The sequence below is a fragment of the Physeter macrocephalus genome, chromosome 2 (genome assembly GCF_002837175.3).
Source record: "Physeter macrocephalus isolate SW-GA chromosome 2, ASM283717v5, whole genome shotgun sequence".
NCBI lineage: Eukaryota > Metazoa > Chordata > Mammalia > Artiodactyla > Physeteridae > Physeter > Physeter macrocephalus.
In genome coordinates, this window is record NC_041215.1 from 23204948 (window position 1) to 23221267 (window position 16320).

General features: G+C 60.6%; 1 protein-coding gene across 8 annotated transcripts in view; it reads left to right on the top strand.

The window, feature by feature from the left end:
* The window catches only part of MIER2 (MIER family member 2), a 40785-nt gene extending 24941 nt beyond the window's left edge, over positions 1–15844 (top strand). For 3 of the 8 annotated variants that reach the window (XM_055087109.1, XM_055087104.1, XM_055087114.1), the window contains 12 exons: positions 2065–2207; positions 5527–5652; positions 6084–6207; positions 6739–6830; positions 7100–7169; positions 10611–10762; positions 10877–10958; positions 11062–11156; positions 12753–12877; positions 12961–13094; positions 13898–14336; positions 14781–15844. In XM_055087109.1, the coding sequence (XP_054943084.1) occupies positions 2073–2207; positions 5527–5652; positions 6084–6207; positions 6739–6830; positions 7100–7169; positions 10611–10762; positions 10877–10958; positions 11062–11156; positions 12753–12877; positions 12961–13094; positions 13898–14336; positions 14781–14802 (1596 nt within the window). In that variant the 5' untranslated portion in view covers positions 2065–2072 and the 3' untranslated portion in view covers positions 14803–15844. Of the gene's footprint in view, positions 1–1261; positions 1420–2064; positions 2208–5526; positions 5653–6083; positions 6208–6738; positions 6831–7099; positions 7170–10610; positions 10959–11061; positions 11157–12752; positions 12878–12960; positions 13095–13897; positions 14337–14780 lie in introns of those variants that run through there. The other 5 variants (XM_055087116.1, XM_055087099.1, XM_055087100.1 and 2 more) reach the window with 4 other exon arrangements.
* The last annotated feature ends 476 nt before the right edge of the window (positions 15845–16320 follow it).

A 16320-nucleotide genomic window follows, 5' to 3' on the forward strand; every position in this document is an offset into this window, starting at 1 on the left:
CACGAACCTGCGTCCCCTGCATCGGCAGGCGGACTCTCAACCACTGCGCCACCAGGGAAGCCAGGTTGCTTTTTTTTTTAAAGACAATTAAAAAAAAAAGTTTATTTACTTATTTATTTGGCTGCCCTGGGTCTTTGTTGCGGCATGCGGGATCTTTAGTTGTAGCATGTGAACTCTTAGTTGCGGCATGTGGGATCTAGTTCCCTGACCAGGGATTGAACCCAGGACCCCTGCGTTGGGAGCGTGGAGTCTCAGCTACTGGACCACCAGGGAAGTCCCAGTGGTAGCTGTTATGATGCTTTCATTTGCACTTTTAAAAAATGTGAGGTATAACTTACGTGCTTCAAAATATACCCATCTAAAGTGTTTAATTCAGTGATTTTTAGTATGTTCACAAAGTTTTGAGACCTTCACTTTTATCTGGAACATTCCATCAGCCCAGAAAAACACCTGACCCCATCAGCAGTCACCCCACCCCCTCCCCAGCCCCTGACAACCAGGAACCCACTGTCTGTCTGTGGATTTGCCTGTTCTGGACGTCTCCCATCAGTGGAATCACACACCGTGTGTCCTTCTGTGTCTGGCTTCTCTCACTGAGCGTCGTGTTCTCAGGGTCTGTCCACGTGGTAGCGAGTGTCAGTGCTTCTCTCGTTTTCATGGCCAAGTAATATTTTATCATAAGGATGGACCACATCTTGTTTATTCATTTGCCTGTTGATGGGCATTTGGGTGTTTACACCTTTTGGCTGTGGTAAGTCATGCTTCTGTGAACACGTGTGTACACCTTTTATGGACATATGTTTTTGGTTCTTTTGGGTGTGTACCTAGGAGTAGAATTAATTGCTGGGTCATTTGGTAACTGTTTACTTTTGGAGGAATTGCCAGATTTCTCCATAGCAGCTGTTTGCCTTTTTAAGACAAAGTTTCGGAGGCTGGTCCCTTGTGCAGTGGCTGTGGTGTCAGCACCTGGCTGCGGGGTGTGGCACCAGGGCTGTGTGTGGGCCTGGGTCACCTGGGCCCCGTGTCCTGGGCTGTGATCAGCACTGCTGGTGGCCGGCCGTCCCAGGCTCCTCACGGTGCCCGTGGATGCCGTTCCTACCGCCGGCCCTAGGCCCTCCCTGCCTGTCTCCACAGGGACGCTTGGACTCCAGAGCGGCTGCACACCTGGCCCGCCTTGCCCCGCCCCCAGCCCGCGGAGGCCTCCTGTTACCTGGTGCTCCATGCCCCTGGGGCTGGCTCTGACCCTCGCCCGCCCTGCCTGGCCGTGGCCCTAACCCTGCTCATCTCCTCCGCAGGCCTCCTCGCTAGAGAGGCGGAGCCCTGGCCTGGCCTCTTGCCTCTCTCACAGCCTGTGCCCCGGGGAGCCCGGCTTGCAGACCACAGCAGGTACCTTCCTCCCCGGGGCCCGGGCCTTGGCAGGTGCGAGAGACGGCACACCGGCCCCTGGAGCCCTGGGATGGGGCGTGCGGGCGGGGTGGCCAGGGCTGTCTCCTGTTGTCCAGACCAAGTGCCTCCGTAGACCTTCCTGGCCTAGACCTTCCTGGCCGGCCCAGGCCCAGGCTGGGGGCGGGGGCTGCAGGAGGAGGCGGTGCTGGGCAGGCACTCTGCCTCCCCGGGGCCCTGCGCCTCCGCTGAGCTGGCCGCCTGCCCCTCCCGTCCGCTCCCTGTGGCTCTGCCCACTCCTGCTGCAGTCGGGACCCACGTGCAGGTCCAGCCTGGGCCCTCACTGCTCCCTGGCTGGGGTTGAGTGAGACATAGCTATTTCCTTTTTTGTTTCTTCTAAAAATCAACTCATTGAAGACCAGTCATGGAGAGAGAGCAGTGAACACATCCTGGTTCTTTTGGGAAAACCCCAGATCTGGTCACGTCCCCCAGCTGCTGGGTCGAGGCCAGAGGAGGGCTGAGCATCGGTTGGGCTGCTGCGTGCCGACCCCGGCCGGGCGTGCATACACCCCTGTGGTGGCAGCTGGGCCCCCAAGGCTTCTTCCGCCCTGTGGTCCTCTGCAGAAGCTCAATGGTTGGGACGGTGGCGAGGAGCTCACATGGGCTGCTGTCTCCCCACAGTGGTGTCCATGGGGTCCACGGACCATCAATTCCACCTGGCGGAGATCTTGTCTCGGAACTACGGTGTCCGGGAGGAGCATGAGGGGGCCGCGCGGGGCCCAGAGAAGCCGGAGGAGGAGCTAGAGAAGGACTTCGTCTCCCAGGTACCCGGTGGGCGGGGCGTCCAGGGGGCCTCGCAGCTGCTACGTCTGCTTAGTCTCCGAGCTCCTCGGACTCCACGGCGACCTGTGCCACTGACCCTCTGTCTGCACAGGCCAGGCGACCTGTGCCACTGGCCCTCTGTCTGCACAGGCCAGACCATGCTGGGCACTGAGGTCAAGGGATGGACCAGGCCAGTCCCGCTTTCATGGGGTGCTGGGCTCCGGACGAGCGGGTGGCTGGACATTGAACTCACTGTTCTCAAACTTTTTGCCCCCAGAACCCCCTTTTGTGCTCTTAAAAATTATTGAGGGTCTCAAGGAGCTTTGTTTATGTTGGTGATACGACAAACCCATTGTTAGTAGAAAGAACACATTTTTAGGAAAATGAAAAATAACTATTTTCCAGATAAAAAAAACTAGGGAGAAGAGTAGACTAGTTTGACATTTTTGTAAATCTCTGTGAACGCTGTCTTTTAAGGCACACGTTAGTCTGTTGTGATTTGTTCTTTTGGTTAAAGTGTAAATCTAGCCTCATATAGATCTGTTCTTGGAAAAGGGAGGAGTTTTTTTATATATATATAAATTTATTTATTTATTTTTGGCTGTGTTGGGTCTTCGTTTCTGTGCGAGGGCTTTCTCTAGTTGCGGCGAGCGGGGGCCACTCTTCATCACGGCGCGCGGGCCTCTCATTGTCGCGGCCTCTCCTGTTGCGGGGCACAGGCTCCGGACGCGCAGGCTCAGCGGCCATGGCTCACGGGCCCAGTCGCTCCGTGGCATGTGAGATCTTCCCAGACCAGGGCTCGAGCCCGTGTCCCCTGCATCGGCAGGCGGACTCTCAACCACTGCGCCACCAGGGAAGCCCCAAGGGAGGAGTATTTAACAATCTTTTCAGATAATTGTGGATATTCTTTGATGCTGCTCCAAAATGCAGCAAGTGGTAGTTTTGTGAAGTGAATTCTATAACCAGATCCAGTAAAGTTTCTGTCCTTGGTGTTAAGACCCATTGGTCTTGACCTTGGAGTGATCTTGACACCTGCATGGATGAGATGTTTGGTGAATATTGGTTCTGTGACATAGAATCTTCCACATGTCCACAGAGTTCACCGTATGAAATTTAGAAAGCACACGTTTGTTAATACCACAGACTGTGCTGCTTAAACAATAGAGATTTATTTTCATGCAGTTTTGGAGGCCAGAAGTCCCAGACCAGGGCCTGGCAGGGCTGTGTCTGGTGGGGGCCTGCTTCCCGGCTGCAGACGCTGCTTCTCGCCGTGTCCTCTCGGGGAGAGCTAGCTCTCTGGTGTCTCTTCTTATGACGACACAGATCCTGTTGCATCAGGGCTCCATCCTTGTGGCCTCATTTAGCTTCATTTATTTCCATAAAGGCCCCATCTCCAAACACAGTCACATTGGGGCTTCATCATATCAATTTGGGGTGGGGGGACACCCAAACATTCAGTCCATTAAATGTCAACACTGATCTCACCAGATGTCTTTTAAGTCCTGGGACTTGAGTGTTTTTTTAAGGAGTAATCATAGGGCATTTATTTAGCTTGGTGCTGTGTATCACTTGGTGCCCATTTGGTCTTATAACCAAAACATGTCTTCTGTTCAAAAAAGAAAAATCAATTTTAAGGAGTTCAGCTTGAATTCAGAACTTCTCAAAAGTAACCAAAAAAAAAAAAATCAGCTATTCATTAGCTAAATTACCTCAGCTAAACTTTCTTCAGGGGAGTTCCCTGGAGGTCCAGTGGTTAGGACTCTGCACTTTCACTGATGTGACCCCGGTTCAGTCCCTGATCAGGGAACTGAGATCCCCCAAGGCATGCGGCACGGCCAAAAAAAAAAAAATTAATTTCTTCAGATATAATTTTTGTAAACTGATTAAGTGAAAGAAAGAATTTAATATCCAAAGCAAAATCAGAAACACCTGCCTTTTATATTCCCTTACCAGCAGGCATTGTGGTTTATGAAGTTCATGCTGTCAGGTCCAAGTTTTCCAAAATTGGAATTTTGTGCTTGAAAGCTTTTAGGCTGAGTTTTACTCCGTCAAGAAGCGCAGTCAGTGGTCTCACTCGTCTGGCCAGTGCCTGGCGGGAGGCGGGAGTTAGTTGTCTGCCAGCCCTGCGCTCCAGGGTGCCGTCTCCATTACCTCCCCTTTCCTCCCACAGAAGATCAAAATGACACCCGCTCAGGGTGAGCTTTAATACAATCCGTAGTGTCACACAGGAATTGCAGGGTCTTCTTCAGTGAGACGGGCATCTCTTGAAGCCCTCAGTGAGCACGCGTCGACGCTCGCGCACTTTGGTGCCCCTGCCCTGACCTCAGAGGCTGCCCCAGCCGCCCCCGTGCTGCTCCCTCAGGTCGCTTCCCGGGGAGCCACCGTGTCAGCTCCCACCCCACCCACAGGTGCACAGTTAGAAACTGGGAGAAGCACAGTGAGTGATCCCCACCGGGGATGCTGTGAGAATAAGAGAGAGCCTGGTCAGGGAAACCCGAGAGGAAGGGCTGGGGGTCTTCTGCGGGGATCCGAAGCCCCCCAGGCAGGAGTTGACAGTGAGAGAACGACAGGGCGTGTCCAGGAGGCTGGAAGCCGACTGTGACCCTCGGGTCAGGACGAAGCATGGCCAGCGGCACTGGCCTTGAGCGGGCGAGGTTTGCAGAAACAGGATTGGAAAGCAGTACCGGAGTGGAAGGTAGTGGTAGTTTTTGTCTCTTCCTTCCCGGTAATTAAGGGTCTTATTTCTGTCTCTTGTCATATCGCGGTGGCTCCAAGTGTCAGCAGTGTTAGGCAGCCGTGGGGCCCTCGAGCGTCCTCTTGTTCGTTGTTGGTGCGGCGAGGGTCAGCCGCCTCTCTGTTACATTGATGAGGCGTCCATCTCTTTACTTAGCATACTGGCGGTTTTAAAAAATCAGGAGTGATGTTGGTTTGACCAGATGCCTTTTTTACGTTAATTAAAGGGCCATGTTTTTCCCCTTCTTGTTTATTGATGTCCCGTGTGGTGACAGTTGATTTCCAGACACTGGGTGTCCTCGCAGTGCTTGAGTGGAGCTTGCACAGGCCTGGGCGGGGAGGTGGAGGTGGACGGGAGCCCGCCCGGCTTCTGCCCTTCGCGGCCAGGGGCGTTGGGCAGAGAGCGGGTGCCTCTGGGCTCAGGCATCTCATCGGTGCCCTCCTGGGGCATTGAGGGGCCCTTAGACGAGGGGCTGGGCCTGCGGTTTGGCTGGGGTGAGTCCCTGTGACTGGTCGTGGGGCTGACGGGCTCAGGGATGGGGGCGCAGAGCCCCAGAGCAGCCCTGCCGACAGAGCCCTGCCCCCCAGAGCAGCGACATGCCCCTTGACGAGCTGCTGGCCCTCTATGGCTACGAGCCCTCGGACCCCATCTCGGAGCACCAGAGCGAGGGCAGCGACGCCGCAGCCAACCTCCCGGACATGACCCTGGACAAGGTGAGGGGGCGGTTTTAGGGGTGGGCAGGAAGGCCCTGGACGGGCAGAAGCGCGGCTTAGAGCCTGGCAGTGTGGGTATAGCTAGTGCTGCTGGCTGTGGCCACACACCCAGGGTCAGGGTGGCCTCAGGGACGGCTCTGGGAGGGAGAGACACTCCAGGTCCTGAGCAGGTCGTGGCCTGGCCAGGAGGGAGGGGCTCTGACTGTCCTCAGCCTCGGGCGGAGGCCGTGTCCCTCCCCGACTCGGTGCCCCTGGCTGGCCCACCCTCGTGCCATTGCTTCGTCCGCGGAGCAGGGAGAGCAGCCCCGTGGGAGCCCTGCGCGCCTAGAGGGAGGCTCGTCCGTGTTGGCACCATCGCTGCCGTTCGGGTTAGGGTTACTTGAGATCGTTAAAACAAACTGCAAAAACCTTCTCTACTTTCTTGTTAAAAGGAACAAATAGCGAAGGATTTGCTTTCAGGGGAAGAAGAGGAAGAAACACAGTCCTCAGCCGATGACCTCACCCCATCTGTGACCTCCCATGAGGCCTCTGACCTTTTCCCTAATCAGAGTGGATGTAGGTGTCCCACCCGCTCCTACCCCTGGGCTGGCGGGGCAAGGAGGGGCCCTGGGCCGCTGGCGGCACAGACATCGGGACCCCTGGGGGTGCCCTGCTCTTGTTGGAGCCCCTGTAGGGACCCGTCTCCCCTGCCCTGCCCTGCCAGTGAGCTGAGGCTGGTGACCTTGGTTTATGTGAGGAGGGAACATGTTGGTTCCTGTGGCTGAAAGTCCGTTAGATCCAGGGCAGCGCCCTCGGGCCATGCGCCCCCCACTCCCTGTGCGTCTCTGTGGCCTGAGCAGCAGCAGCGTGAGGTGCTGGGGGTCTGGGCCCCTGGTTTACGGCTGCAGCAGAGAGCGGCCTCCTGAGCCCCCGCTTCTGTGCCCGTCACGCCCTGTCACCCGGCCAGGGCCTGGACTCAGCCGCTTCTCAGGAGGGGCACACGTGGGGGTCAGGTGGATGGAGAGCGGGGCGGAGGCCCCGGGGTCTGCTGGCTGGGGGGCCGTGCGGGGCCGAGGAGGTGCCTCACCTGCTCCTCTTTCCCCAAAGCCCGCTTCCTGCCTGATGCAGACAAGGAGCCTGGCTCCTCCAGCTCGTCAGACACCGAGGAGGACCCGCTTCCCGCCAACAAGTGTAAGAAGGTGCGCTGCCCTGACCCTGCGGCGCCCTCAGCGCGGGCCTCTGCCGGGCTGGGACTTGACTGCGAGTGAGTGCTGTAGCCCCGAGGCCCGCCCGCCCCCGCCCCAGGACTGGCTGCGCTGGACACAGTCACGCGCGCAGCTGGCCTCTGCCTCCCCCCTCACACCTCGGGCCGGGTGGCCTGGCTCTGGGCGGCAGCCTGCAGCCCCCGTCAGCACCGCGCGCCAGGGCCTCCGTCTGCCCTGACTCTCCTGGGCCTTTGCCTTTGCAGGAGATCATGGTTGGGCCTCAGTTCCAAGCCGACCTCAGCAAGCTGCACTCGAACCGTCAGGGTGAGAAGAGTAAGTGGGCCTGGGAGGTGGGGGGACGGGGAGTAGGAGAAATGCCAACCCCACTCCTCCAGGAGAGACTTCCGGGTCCAGCCAGAGCCCGTTCCCAGGTCCTCGGAGCGAGCCTGAGGGTCCTGGCCCAGGTCCGGTGGCCACTTCCCCGGGGCAGCTGAGCCTGCAGGACACTCTGGGAACTGGCCATCCCTCCCTGCTGGCTGGTCCTGGGCCCTGTGGACCACCCCCCATCCCCACCCCCAGGGCTGCTGCGCTCGTTCCCCTGGGTGTGTGGGCTCTTCCCACGTCACCCACACATCAGTCCCTCACCTCGTCCAGGGCTCGTCCCACATGCCCTCCAGAGACGTGTGTCTTTCTGCGTTCTGCCTGGCCCTGTTCTTCGGGGCGCTCACCATCCTGGACTTGTTGTCTGTCTCTCGATCCCACTGGCGTGAGCGTGCGTCGCGTGCGCTGCGGTGTTGGGTTCCCTCGTGTGCGCGTGCCACGTTGGCTCACCCTCCTGCTGGTCAGTGTTCACAGTGCTTCGCCAGGTGGTTGTCTTCCCGGACACACACCCTTGTTCCTGGGGCGTCGTCAGTAGGCACCGAGTGGAGCGCCGCCAGCAGTGTGGGAGTTCCAGTTGCTCCATGTCCTCATCAACGCTTGGTGTGCTCTGCCTTGTTGACGGGTGTGGAGTTGTGCCCCGTTGTGGCTTTAATTTGCCATTCCTGGCCACGTGGTATCTCTTGGGAGGTGCCTGCTGAGGCCTTTACCCTTTTAAATTGGGTTGCCTTTCTCTTGTGACTTGGGGGAGTCCTTTCTGTGTGGATGCACATCCTTGGTTGGCTGTGTGCCCTGCAGATGTTTTCTCCCAGTCTGTGGTGTCTGATTTCAGTGAAATCCAGCTTATCTTTATTTTAACCACAATGTGTTTGTGTGCTGTCTAGGGAGTCTGCAGGTCTTGAAGATAGGCTCTTTTATTTCCCCTTTTATGTTGGCATCTATGATCTAATTTACTTTTAATGTATGGCTGGAGGTATGGGTCAAGGTTGACCCCCCCCACACACCCAGCCCTGCATATGGAAACGTCCATTCTTTCCCCCACTGAGTTGCAGTGGTGCCTTCATCAGAAATCATGTCCATAATGTATATCTGCCTTTTGGGGCTTCTCTTCTGTTGTTCTCTTGTCTAACCCTGGGTCCTTACCACTCTCTTAATTCTTGCAGCTTTGAAGTTAGTCTGAGATGGTGCAAACCCTCCAACTTTGTAACTTTTATTTGTATGTCCACGTAAGTTTTCAAATTAGCTTGTCATTTGTCTCAAAAATGCCTGCTAGGATTTTGATTATGGTTGCATTGGCTCTTTATTAATTTGGGGGAGATTGATACATTAACGATATTGACACTTCCAGTTCACAAACATAGCTTACTTCTCTGCTTAGGTCTTCTTTATTTTCAGCAGTTTTAGAGTTTTCATTGTAGCAGTCTTGTGAAATGCAGAAATGCAGTTTATTATTTTAAGTAATCTTGTACACAGTGAGTTGGCTAAATTCACTTACTGATTTTATTACCTTGTAGATTCTTTTGCACTTTTAGACATATACAATCATATCATTTGTGTATGATAACTTTACTTCTTTCTTTGTGATCTTTTTACGTTTTATTTCGTTTTCTTGCATCACTGCACTGACTCCTTTCTGTGTGTGTGTGTGTGTGTGTGTGTGTGTGTTTTAAAATAAATTTATTTATTTATTTATTTTTGGCTGTGTTGGGTCTTCATTGCCGTGTGCGGGCTCTCTCTAGTTACGGTGAGCGGGGGCTACTCTTCGTTGCGGTGTGCGGGCTTCTCATTGTGGTGGCTTCTCTTGTTGTGGAGCACGGGCTCTAGGTGCGCGGGCTTCATTAGTTGTGGCACGTGGGCTCAGTAGTTGTGGCCCATGGGCTCTAGAGCGCAGGCTCAGTAGCTGTGGCACACGGGCTTAGTTGCTCCGCAACATGTGGGATCTTCCCGGACCAGGGCTCGAACCAGTATCCCCTGCGCTGGCAGGTGGATTCTTAACCACTGCTTGGCCATTATCCCTTCAAAATTGGTCCTGTGCTTCGTCCTCTTCCTCCATGACTCAGTTATACATGTCTTAGGTTGCTTGACCATCTTACACATGTCCCATGCTATGTTCTCTTTAAGCTTCAGTTTGATTTTTTGAATGAAATTCTTTCCAATTTCACTAATCATGTCTTCTGCTGCTGTTGAAGCTGCCCGGTGGGTTCATAATTCATGCACTGCATTTTCCAGCCCTAGAATATCCTTGTGATTCTTTTGAATTGATTCCAGTTCTCTGCTGAAATTCTCCAGGTTTCCATTCATTTTGTCCTTTCCCTAAGTCATTAATCATAGTTATACTGAAATCCTGTCTGCCAACTCTGATGTCCAGCTGTTTGTGGAGTTACGTGTTGTCACGTGGTTTTCCTCTCACCTTCACGCCATAGGTAGACACACGGCGATGGTGGCAGGTGTTGCTTTTTCTCTAGAGAGGGGCTGGGGCTCGGGGTTGACTTTGCGGATGGAGAGAGGTGGCCGCAGGCCTACAGGGGCGCTAGACCCAGAGTCGCTGGTTCCCCCGCAAGAGCGAGTCCAGCATGGAGCCGTTCCACTCTTCAGCCACCGCACTGGGTGTTCGGCTTGTGTGTGTTGTCTAGTTTTTGGCCCCTGTGGTTCTTCCCTGAGTAATCAAGAGGTGCTGACACTGGGGTCTTCCCAGGCCTGGCCCTGAACCCCCCCTTCCGCCTCTTCCCCGCCACGTCCTTCCCCCCGCTGGAGGCTGTTCTCCGCGCCCCCCCCCCCCCCCACCAAAGCAGACTGCAGCCAGAGTCCCTTTCTTATCCTTCCTTAATGCATCTGCCCCCCTCCCCCGCCAGGGCAGGACCTCTACTGCCCTCCCCTCCCCTCCCTCCTCTCCCCGGGAGGTCTGCTCTCACGTGGCTCGTGTGAGGCTGATGCTGCGGTTATAGGGACTGGGGCAGCCGTGGGAGCTCTTGCCTGAGCGAGGCCGCTGGCACCCAGGCCTCCCCACTGTGCTTGATCGAGGCTGGGCTCTTCTCGCTGCTCCCTTGGGCCTCTGCCTTTAGCCTCCCTGAGCTTGTCCTGCAGCCCCTCCTCATGGGCCACACTCAGAAGTCCCCCTTCCAGCCTGGGCTAGTTTGCTGCCCCCTCTGGGACGCTGGCCTTGATAACTGGCTTCTCAGGGCCCACTGACCTCTCACCCCTTCCTGCCTTCCCGCCACCTCGAGCACTCAGGTGCCCGGAGCTGGCCCTGTGAGACGTGGAGGTGGAGGCCCAGGCCCCCGATGGGCCCTTGTCCTCCAGAGGGGCCGAGTTGGCCAGCTGGTGATGCTCTTGGGGAGGCGGTCAGAGGAGGTGCAGACTGCGTGCCGGCACGTGAACTCGCCCCCTCCTGCGCAGTCTATGAGAATGAAGACCAGCTGCTCTGGGACCCCAACATCCTTCCTGAGAGGGAGGTGGAGGAGTTCCTGTACCGGGCGGCGAAGCGGCGGTGGCACGAGGTGGCTGAGCCTCAGCTCCCGGAGGGAGAGGCGGTGAAAGACAGCGAGCAGGTGGGCGGCCCTGGGGGTGGAGGAGCCGTGGGGCGGGGGCCGGCGTGGTTGTGTGATTGTGACGAATTCAAGGGAAACCGCTTGTCCTGGGCCGTGGTGGCTCCCCTCCCCCAGGCACTGTATGAGCTGGTGAAATGCAACTTCAATGCCGAGGAGGCCCTGCGGAGGCTGCGGTTCAACGTGAAGGTGATCCGAGGTGAGCGCGGCCCCAGCCCCGGCCCCCGCCGCTCCCCCCACCGCCATGGACCACGCTGACCGCTGACCACCGCCCCCCGCCCGCCCCCCTCTAACCTTCGCAGACGGGCTGTGCGCCTGGAGCGAGGAGGAGCGCCGCAACTTCGAGCACGGCTTCCGTGTGCACGGCAAGAACTTCCACCTGATCCAGGCCAACAAGGTGAGGCCCCGCCCGCCCGCCGCCTCCCGGCCTGCTGGGGGCTGCTCTGGGGCGGGAGGGCTGGGGAGCCGGCACGGTTGTTGTCTTCCCGCAGCGGGCGGTCAGAAGGAAGCCCCAGGCTCGTGGTGGGCTCGCCGGCCCATCTTCCTCTAGTTCCCCCATCCCCCGGAAAGGTTCCAGCCTGGGGAAGGGTCTCGTGCCCACCGCCAGTCCCCCAGCGCTGACCCCCGCCTGGATCCCCCCGTCACCCCCTTGCCTTGGGGACCGAGGGTCTCCACGTTCACTCCATCCAGGGGCACATGCTCTCCCACCATGGCACCAAACAGGCGTGACCAAAGTGGCTGCTAATGCCAGGTCCTCATGCCCTGCTCCACATCCACGTCCCCCCTGTCCTCCCCAGGCCCGTGTCCCTAACACCAGCCGGGTCACTGGTCTCCCCACACCCGCTTGTGTGCTCCCTGCCGGTGGCTCCCTCTTAGCGACTCCCACGCTGACCTCTGGCACTGCCTGGCCAGGCGCCCGTGGCTCGTCTGGGAGCCCGACGGTCCCTTTGCGCTGTCGCAGCGGCTCCCACTCCTGCCCCTCGTCCCCTTCTTGTCTCGTTCCCCTGGGGCCAGCAGCCCTGGCCCTGCCCACTCCCCACAGGGAGGCGGCGGGGGGAGGAGCAGGGCCTGGCCGGTACCGGGCTCACGTTTGGGGTCTGGGCGTCTTCCCTGGGAGGTCGGAGTGGGTGAGGGGCCCTCGCGGGGCTTCTGTAGGACAGGTATGGTGCCCCCCTGGCCGAGCCCAGCGCGCCCAGGCAGCACTTGGTCCTCTGGGACCGGCGCCCGCGGCTCCCGCCTCGCCTGTCCCATAGCGGAGGCCGCTTCTGCCCCAGAACCCCCTGGGCTGCTGCCTTTGCGTCCTGACCTGCTGTCTGCCGCACGCCCCCCACCCAGCTTAGGGCTTGTGGCCTGTCTCGCACCGGAGCCTCGGGTCTGCCGTGAAGCCGGCCCTGGGAGGCTTGTTGCACGGGGGGTTTCGGTGAGAAGGTCGGGCAGCTGCTGGGTGCCCCTGCACCTGCTTGTCCCAGCCCTCCCCAGGCACGGGCGTTGGGTCCCGCGGTGGGGGGGGTTGTCAGCTGCGGGCGCAGCCCTGGCCTTGCTGCGGGTGATCCTCTGAGATGGGAAGACGCCCCGATCGCTCACCCTGGACACAGGCCTGCGGGGCCAGCCTGGCCTTCCAGGATGCGGGCCTGGCTTTTCGTGCTACGTTGTTAACATGCCCTCAAGTTGGCTCACGCACCCGGCGTGCCCCTGTGCAGGCGGCGCTCCCTGGAGCACCAGTGACGCCCACGCTCAGCGAGCAGTGGGCTCGCTCCGCACGCTCTCTGGGCTGGGGTTGCCCGCCCCCCTCCGCCGGGCCCGTGAGGAACAGAGCACACGTGGGTGCGGCCGTCCTCGGGGCGTCTGGGGCGAGGGAGGCGGACGGTGGGCCTGGAGCCGAGGCCAGGCACGGAGCGGGGGCCACGAGATGGGGTGCTGAGCTAAGGGCACGGGGTGGTGGGGAGCAGGCTGGGAAGGGGCTGGGGGCCAAGCTGACCGGCACCGCCCGCAGGTGCGCACGCGGTCCGTGGGCGAGTGCGTGGAGTATTACTACCTGTGGAAGAAGTCTGAGCGCTACGACTACTTCTCCCAGCAGACGCGGCTGGGCCGCCGGAAGTATGGCCCGTCGGGAGCCGCGTACGTGCTGGGTGCCCGCGGGGCGGTGGGGGAGGCGCCCTGGCCCGAGGCAGCCCCTGCCCTCACCTTCCCTCTCCCTGCAGGGACGCGGACCAGGACCTGGACGGCGGTGACCCCGATGGCCCTGGCCGTCCCCGCTCCTCGCCGCCCCTGCCTCTGCCCGCTACTGCCAGCGGCCCGGGCCCTGAGCGGGACCCCCTGGCCCGGATGCGCACCGGTGAGTGGGGGGTGGCCCCTTTTCTCGGGGGCGCTTCTCCCTGGCGGCCTGACCTGGGTGGCGGACACGGAGGAGCGAGTGGCGTCTGGGGACCGACGTCTCATCACCCCCACGCGGTCTCACAGGGTGTCACACGCGAGTCATCCTCGGGACTTGGCTCTCCACATGGGGGGGTGCCCTGTGCGGCCTGGGGCCCAAGTGGGGCGCCTCTGCAGTCCCAGGTGGGAGCCCAGGGGGTGTTGCGCCCCCTTTGGTGTCCGGGCCCAGGGCCGTGCGAGAGCAGGACAGAGCCCGGGTGGCAACTGCAGTTTCTGAAGGGGACCTCAGGGGACAAGGGTTCTGCTTTGTGGGTCAGCTGGACACTGGGGCTTCCCTTGTCCTGGTTCCAGGGTCCAGCTGGGTCTGTGGTTTGCCCGGAGGGTTGGCCGTGTGCCTGGCCCCACGGCCGTGTGCGGAAGCTCCCCGAGTCCACGTCCTCTCTCTCTGTGAACCTGCTGCGTCCTGTCCTGCCCTAAAAGATGGGGGTCACGACCTGCCCAGGCGGTGCCCTTAGCCTCAGTGTGCCCTTCCGGTGTGACAGGGCTTTTCTGCATCCCTGTGTGTCTTACGTGTTTGTGTGAGAGCGTTTTGTGAGGAGGGGTCCTTGGCTTTGCCGGACCCGGCAGGTTGGAGACCCGCACCGGGCACAGCCTGAGGTGACCGTGGCTTTTGGGCAAGCGGGCCGTACCGGGTTGCCCTTGACCCGGTGGAGCTGGGCATGGGCGTTGTCGGGGCCTGGCCACAGCCGTGTTCTCCCCCCACAGAGCCCCCGAGTGTGGGCAGCAGCACGTCTGGGAGTCTCGGCGAGCCTGGGGGGGCCCCCGACGGCCCCCCGTCCTCGGAGCCAGGGCCCTGTTCGTTCCAGCCGCTGGACGTAGACGCGCCCTCAGCCGTGCCCTTGCCTCGGCGGCCCCCAGCCCTGGCTGAGCCGGCCTTCTACTCCCCCACCACGGCCGCTCCAGAGCCCGGTGCCAGCCCAAGGCTGGCTGTGGACTTGGCCCTGCCCGGGGCCCTCCCCGAGGAGCTGCCCCTCATCTCCAGCCACGGGGATATGGACGGAGAGCCCGAGGAGGCCGTGGCCCCCGCACAGGTGGCTTTGTCGGTTGCCGAGTTTGGACTCATCGGCATCGGGGATGTGAATCCCTTCCTGGCCGCCCACCCTGCGTGCCCAGCCCCTGGGCTGCACTCGGAGCCCCTGTCACAGTGAGTGCGGCCCTTCCCCGCCCCACCCCCAGCTGCTGTACCCCAGCCTCAGGCCAAGCTGAGGCTGGCGGGAGGGGTTGCCCCCGGGGCCCGGGGATGGCGTGGCCCCACGGAGCAGGCTAGTGGTTCTTTAGCTTTATTCTCTGTTTTGTATTAGGCTCATTTATCTTCCTGGCTAGGTAGTACATTCACGTGGCTCAGAATCCAAGAAGGTACAAACGGGGCCAGTGCCAGGTTCCTCCCGGCCCTGCCGAGCTGCCCGCCCTCCCAGCCCTCCCCAGGCGGCCACCGAGGACAGTGCTGCCTCGGGAGGGGGAGGCCGGGCGGCTGTGCGGGCTGTGGGGGCGGGGCCACGGTCCAGCCCGTGTCCTGCCCACGTCCCGTGCCGGGCCTCTTGCTCTGGGCTTGCACTGACCTCCCGTCTCTCCCTCTCTCCCCCTGCAGCTGTAACGTGATGACCTGTTGATCCCTGGCCACAGGCGGGCGTGTGTGGCCCAGATGGGACTTGGGGCCGCCGTGAGGCCTGCCTGTCAGTCTTCCTGACCCTCCCCTCCTCGCGGGCCTCCGGTAGCTCCTCTGCTCAGAGCACGTCAAGGACCGGGCTGAGCGGTGGCCCCTCCCCACGCCACACACGCACCAGCACCGCTGCCTGGCTCCAGCCTCTGTGCCCACCACGGGACCCGTCGGGCGGCTGGGCGCGGAGGGCTGGCCCATCCACCCAGCAGAGGCGAGGAAGGCGTCCCGGCCCCGCCAGAGACGTGGGGAGGTGGGGCCGGACGCCGCCCCTACCAGCAGCCTCCGCCGGCACCCTCGGCACTCTGCTCGCCTGTCTCCCTGCGCCTGGCCGGACTTCGGGCTGCCCCCGCCCAGGGCTCAGGGGGCAGCTGCTACTCGGTGCCAAACCCTGTGGGGCACAGAGCCATATACCTCGATGTCGGCCCGCCCCGCCCTGACGTCCACCCGCTCTCCACTTCAGGAAAAGCCGCACTTTATGCCCCCACCCCCACCCCGGGGCCCCCGGCAGCCTCGGGCGTGGGTCTGAGGACGCAGAACTCACAGCCCCTTGGTACCGAGGCCTGTCGCCTGCCGCACTGAGGGGCCCGGCTCCAGCCCGTTTCCCTGACCCCCTAGGTCGTGTTTCTGTTGAGGCTTCCCAGCGAGACAGCTTGGGGTCCTGGGCCTTCCCTGCAGCCTCCTCGTTTTATTTATGTTTCTGTTTACAAATCGGAGTGGGGTCCTCCAGGGGCAGGGCAGCGCTCCCGGCCCCGGTGTCACCAAGGGGGGCTTTGGCTCGAGCCCGTCCGCAGGGCCGGGCTCGACCTTCCCTCGACCCGCCAAGGACCACACTGTGAAGTGACGACTGCCTTGACCCCCTTGCTGTTTTATTTATTAAACTTGATTTGAAGCCCCGTGGGTGCCTCGTGGTGGGTCAGGCGGGTGGGACGCAAGGAGGTGCCGGGTCCCATCCAGGGACCTGGGGGCACGGGGGTCGTGGGGGAGCGTGCTCTGTGTCTCAGTGATGGTGTGAGGGAGGTGGCCGGGCAAGTGGAGGTGACTTTCAAGCTGGACCCTGGCGGGGACAGGCCTGCCTGTGAGCGCCCGTGAGGGCGAGGCTGGGGCCTCACACGTGCGGGGCAGGGGCCCCAAGGCCGGTGGGGCGGGGACGGCGGTCCCTGTGGAGACTGTGGACGGGCTGGGGTGAGGGCCGCCTGGACAGGGAGGGAGGCCGAGTGGAGGAGGAGGCTCGGCCACCAGTCGTGCTGGGTGTGTGGAGTCGGGGGTCAGTCCCGGCAGACTTGGCTGTGCCGGCGTGGGAGCCCAGGGCGTCTGGGTGGGACGGGAGGGATTGGAATGGTAGCGACGGAGTTTTCGGTCTGTTCACGCTTTCAGCGCTTCAGAGGTGGTGTTTGCTGTCCTCTGGTTTCCTCCTCTCTCAGTAAGTGGCCTCTCCAGGCTGGCTTCTTGCCCCGCTCTGTGCGTTTAA